This window comes from Rhincodon typus, chromosome 26 (genome assembly GCF_021869965.1).
Source record: "Rhincodon typus isolate 14 chromosome 26, sRhiTyp1.1, whole genome shotgun sequence".
In the NCBI taxonomy this organism is placed as follows: Eukaryota; Metazoa; Chordata; class Chondrichthyes; order Orectolobiformes; family Rhincodontidae; genus Rhincodon; species Rhincodon typus.
The window spans coordinates 16983238-16988862 of NC_063357.1; the positions used below are offsets into that span (position 1 = coordinate 16983238).

Consider the following 5625-nt stretch of genomic DNA (forward strand, 5'->3'; position numbering starts at 1 on the left):
GTGGAGCGGACAAGGGAGTCACGGAGAGAGTTGTCCCTCCGGAAAGCAGATAAAGGTGGGGAGGGAAAGATGTCTTTGGTGGTGGGGTCGGATTGCAGATGGCGGAAGTGTCGGAGGATGATGCATTGGATCCGGAGGTTGGTGGGGTGGTACGTGAGGACGAGGGGGATTCTTTTTTGGTTTTTATTGCGTGGACGGGGTGTGAGGGATGAGGTGCGGGAGATGTGGGAGACACGGTTGAGGGCGTTCTCGACCACCGAGGAGGGGAAGTTACGGTCCTTGAAAAACGAGGACAACTGAGATGTACAGGAGTGGAATGCCTCATCCTGGGAGCAGATGCGGCGGAGGCGAAGGAATTGGGAATAGGGGATTGCATTTTTGCAGGAAGGTGGGTGGGAGGAGGAGTATTCATACTCATTTTGCTACTGTCCCTTTTACTTGCGACAGTGCTATGATTTTCAAGAGGTTAGTTTGTCCCTTTTTTTTGAAGTGAGGATGTAAGGCAGAGGCGCAGAGCTGTCTCGAAGTAAGTAAACAGCTGGCGAGGCCCTGGGATTTTTTTTAAAGTTGGAACAATGGAAGGAGCCTGGGTGTGGCCAGCTCTCACAGACCAGGCTTTTAACTTTTCGGTTCAGCTTTAAGCAGAAGCCTTTGGGGTCTCAGAAGAGTTGTAAGCTTCAATGAATGTCTCCTGGCTGCTACTCTCTCTGAATTTTCTCTTGATGTTTTTCCCTCCTGGATTGGAGAACTGCATGTGAGAACGTGTGTCTTAATTTTCCTCTTTTTTGGCTGAGGGGTCTGTTTACGGGATGTTATTATATTGGAACAGTTAATTAGTAATTGTTACAGTATCTATTATTTTGTTAAGTTTCCAGTAGAGTTATTCTATATTCCTCTTTCTTTGGTTGTATTTTAACTACGGTGTTTAAATAAATTGTGTTTTGCTTAACATTGCATTGTATCGGAAACAGACACTTTACATTTGCATTTAAAATAAGAAAAAGTTAGGGTCTAGGCTACCTTCTTAAAATATTTTGAGGGGGTCTGATCTGGCCCATATTCCATAAGTTATAATTGACCTTTATTAAAAATATTGTTGCGTGCAGTTTAGGCAGGGAGAAGAACCAATTTAACAAGTCTTTTGTGCTCTGTAACTGTATTGAGGGTATTCACCCCCAAAAGCTGTTTACTATCTGAGAAACAAAGATGTTATCAGATTTCACTCCCTGTATTTCCTACTGCATCAGTGATGAATCCCTGTCTCATTCTTTAAATAACCCAAAGTATATTCTCGATGTACTCACATGTGTAAAAGGTTCATGAGACTCTTTGGCTGTTTCATAGTTCACAAAGCAAACATGTCTCGTCATAATCCACAATGTCACATTTCATAATATCCTCAGAATAGCCACGAGCACTGCCACAGGAATTTTGCTAGGTTTTTACAATAATGCAAAAGTTGGTACTGTTTTAAAGACTTGACAAGGCAACAAGTTCAGGTAACTCAAAATCCTGCAAGGTTCAACCTCCTCCTGTTTGGTATGAGGCATGCCCAGCGTAAGGCTATTGCTTGATGTGGAACTTTGATTTGAACAGCACCAGCATGAACACAACTATCATAGCCATCACAGTGACTAATGTTACAGACAGAAAATCACAGGCCGGCGCCTGTGCTAAGATAACAGGGTAAAAGGCTAAATCCACATAGACAATAGGTTTGCTGAGCACTTTTAATACAAAAATCTCAAATAACAAATTCTGATGAGCTGTAACTTGGGTGATCAAAATCAGTATTAACAAAATGTACACCATCCAACCAACAATAAAAGGATATTCTATCGTATAAGTGATTCAATTAGTAAATGCTCATTGTCCGTAATTGACAGTGAATACTTCAAATTGAAGAGTAAGCTACAAATTTAGACAACAAATTTTAGTGAATCACTATCAGCGTTAGATCTGATGCTTATTCTTTTGTCTACCAGCATGCAAGGTGATTATAAATCCTTGATGGTAAATCAAAGCTTTGCTGATGAGTTATTACTCCTCATCAAAATCACAAGATGTCAATGCTCCAGCACCCAAGCAGAAGTCTTACCACCGTGAAAAGATACCCAATACACAACTCAAGATTAGTTGTGGAAGGGCCGTTAGAAAAACATGGTGCTAATACATAACAGTAAATGATAGCCCAACCACCGCATTGGCTACCTTCAGCCAGCACCCTCCTCCCACAGCTTAGGAAATTGAATTAGACACTGTCTGATATGGGACTAATCCAAACAAACATTCAGCTTTGTCCCAAGTGTAACCAGCTGAATGTGTTGAGGTAGCTGCTCTCAAATGACAATAACAGAGCTACAATTGGTCCCATTACCTGAAAAATGGCGTGGGAATGAAAATGGCCACTGCTTCCTACATGATGTCACTATATACTAACTCCACAGAAATGGGGTACATAGCCGATCATACCATTATTTTTCTTCACATGAACCATTTAGTTTCATCCCTCTGCTTTGCACACTTTCAATTTCCTGGAATATTCCATTCAATTCCCTTTCAAAAATATCAATGGCCCCTGTGCTAATAATGGCATGTGGTATTGTACTTTCCAATCTTATCATCTGGTAGGATGATAAATCTCTCCCATTTAATTCTTCAGCAATTGTACAAGTTTGCAGTCTTTTATTATTATCAGCTTGTCGACCAATGTCATTATCTTCTATTATCTGCTGCAACATAATCCTTAAAGATCTCAATGTTTTCCTTGTCACTTCGAGTGTAAACATGTTCCAATTTCATATATATTTTCATAAACGTAACTCTCATTGAGCGTAACACATTCTAAAATCCTTCCTGCACATTCTCCACTGTTTCTGTAAATGTACAACATCCTTGCCATTGCTCCTCAGAAACGTTGCATAACTACAGAGCAAATGAAGTGACACTAATTTGCTTGTGCTTTCACAAACCAAACTCAAGCTTCCACAGCTTTGGTGGACAGAACTGAGATTAATTACTAATCACTCATTTTATTGTTCACCATCCTGACTTGGAAATATATCGCCATTCCCTCAGTGCCATTGGATCAAAATCCTGGAATTCCCTCCCCAACAGCATTGGCCTACTTACAGCACGTAGACTGCAGCGGTTCGAGAAGGCAGTTTACAATCACCTTCTCAAGGGCAACTAGGTACAGAAAATAAATGCTGGCCCAACCAATGACGCCCACATTCCCTGAGTAAGTAAAAAGGAAAGCACAGAAATATCTGTAAGAAGTTTCGCCCCCTCACACAATCTTGCTCTTCTTCCTATAGCTGGGGCATTAACACTGGAGGTTTCTAATCATGCCAGTTCAAAAAGAGGCCAAGTATTTGATGTAGTTTAAGACATTAAACAAATGTTCTCCAAGTAATTTACAAGAAGGTTTTCTGTGTTTAGCAAAATGAATATTTGCAACTGACATGAAAAATAATAGGAACATACAAAACAGAAGCAGCAGGAGCCTGCTCTGCTATTCAACAGTTCATGGCTGATCTTCTACTGCAAAGCATTTTCCCAAAGTATTCCCATATCCCTCGATATCTTGATATTTTTATGGGGTTGTAGGAAAAAAAAAGCAGCTTGCTGGGCCTGGATAATAAGAAATGAAAAACTGTTGAAGGCTGTGTTAATTGAAGATGTGATGAAGTCCCATGCAGCTTCAGCACAAGTATTTTGTACGAGATTCAGACAGGGTTGAACAGAAATAATTATATTTTAAGCATTTTCATGAAGGTGGTGAATTGGCATTATTACAATTTTAAAAGCCAACTGCTGCTTCAATACTGAAATAACAGAAGATTCTTGAAATACCAGCAGGTGAGGAGAGAGAAACTAAAATTTAACATTTCAGGTGAAGAACCTCACATCAGGTGCAGTTGGCAAGCATAGACACTTGATTTTCATAACACTGGACACTGGGGTATAACTTTTTCGCTCAGAACACTTACATCAACCAAGGCCACTGCTGACTTCAGAGCTCACTGCCAAACATTTGTCAGCGGTTGGGAAGGTAAGTCTGTCAATTAAATTAAAGTCAGCATCCTTCCCTTAGAATTTTTTCCCAGGCAGTAAACATCAATAGGGAACTAGGGAACTACAAGTATTAGAAAGAACTTCAGCAGTACAAGTAGGGTGTTGCATACTTAGTGCGATGTAGGACATACTTACAATAAATATTAACTCATTATTATTGTGAAACATTTATCTGGCATAAAATTAAATATTCCAAGGAAGAGGTTCAGGTCTCTGTGTCTATCTATTTCAGAATAATTCATTAAATGATAATTACCTGTATTTTTCTGGTTTGTAACTGGCTTTCCTTCAGCAGGAATTACATGTTCGAACACTTGCGATGTTTCCTGAACAACTTTTCTTTGAAGGTAAGCTTGTAAAAGGTCACCACTGGTTGCTATATTCTGAGCAAGGCTGTATTGTGGCACTTGCTTGAAGCTTTCGGTGAAAGCCGCCAACTTCTCTGGACAAAGACCTGTGACAAGTATCAAAAATGACAGTCAGGTTTGATGTCTCACAGAAAAATGCATTAAGTTCTTTTCAACACTAGTTTACATGCTTTGTATTTATTGATTATATTCTGTCACTTAACTGTTGCAAACAAGGAACTATGCTCTGAACATGATGCTAAAATTGCACCAACAATGATTTTGAACTGTCTTTGAATGTTGCAAACCAGATTAAGTTGCTTAAAATGGGTGGGTAATTCTTTTGCAATTTCAAGCATTTACTGCAGACTAGGTCAACCAGAACAGCATACTGTGAAACAAACTACTTGAGAAATTCAACAGGTTTTGCAGCATCTGTGGAGAGAGAAACAGAGTTAATGTTTCAAATCTCATCACAGTTCTTTGAAACAAATTTATATTTGTAAGTTTGGATAAGGATATCACACAAACTGCAGTTGCTGGAGTCAGAGTCAATACAGTGTGGAGCTGGAGGAACACAGTAGGTCAGGCAGCATCAGAGGAGCACGGTTTATACCGTCGACTTTGTTGTTCCTTTAATGCTGCTTGACCTGCTGTGTTCCTCCAGCTCCACACTGTATTGAGTTGGATAAGGAGATCTGTTACCTATGCACAATTTTCTACCTGTGCCAAAATTTTCACTAAATGCTGATGTAACTATCACTGTGTGAACTTATTTGGATCTATAAATAGATCAACTCCAGCTAGCATCTAACAATTCAAGTATAATACCCAAATGCAACAAAATTAGATCTGATTTTACTTTAACCATTCATTCAGATTCTAAAAAGACTGGCACCAGGTGATTGGAAAAATTATAGTTACTTACAAATATCTTTCATCAGCGTCTCAATGCACTACACAATAAATTACTTTCTTTCGTGATGACTTTTATTGCTAGGTCACCTGAATGCACAGTGACCTGCAGTCAGAAGACTTTGCATTTAATTAGCAACAAATTTTGGAATGAACAACCCTTTACATGTGTCATCACAAAACACAAAGGAGAAATTTGCAAAGCTTGCAATGTTGCTAGATGGAAACAGAAGGTTCCAGAATCAGAGATAGTAGGAACTGCAGATGCTGGAGAATCCGAGACAAC

General features: G+C 39.4%; 1 protein-coding gene across 2 annotated transcripts in view; it reads right to left on the reverse strand.

Annotated features, from left to right (window-relative positions):
- Positions 1-5625, reverse strand: part of blmh (bleomycin hydrolase) — an 84968-nt gene that overhangs the window by 75024 nt on the left and 4319 nt on the right. For both annotated transcript variants that reach the window (XM_048612445.1, XM_048612446.1), the window contains exon 2: positions 4334-4531. In XM_048612445.1, the coding sequence (XP_048468402.1) occupies positions 4334-4531 (198 nt within the window). The remainder of the gene's footprint in view (positions 1-4333; positions 4532-5625) is intronic.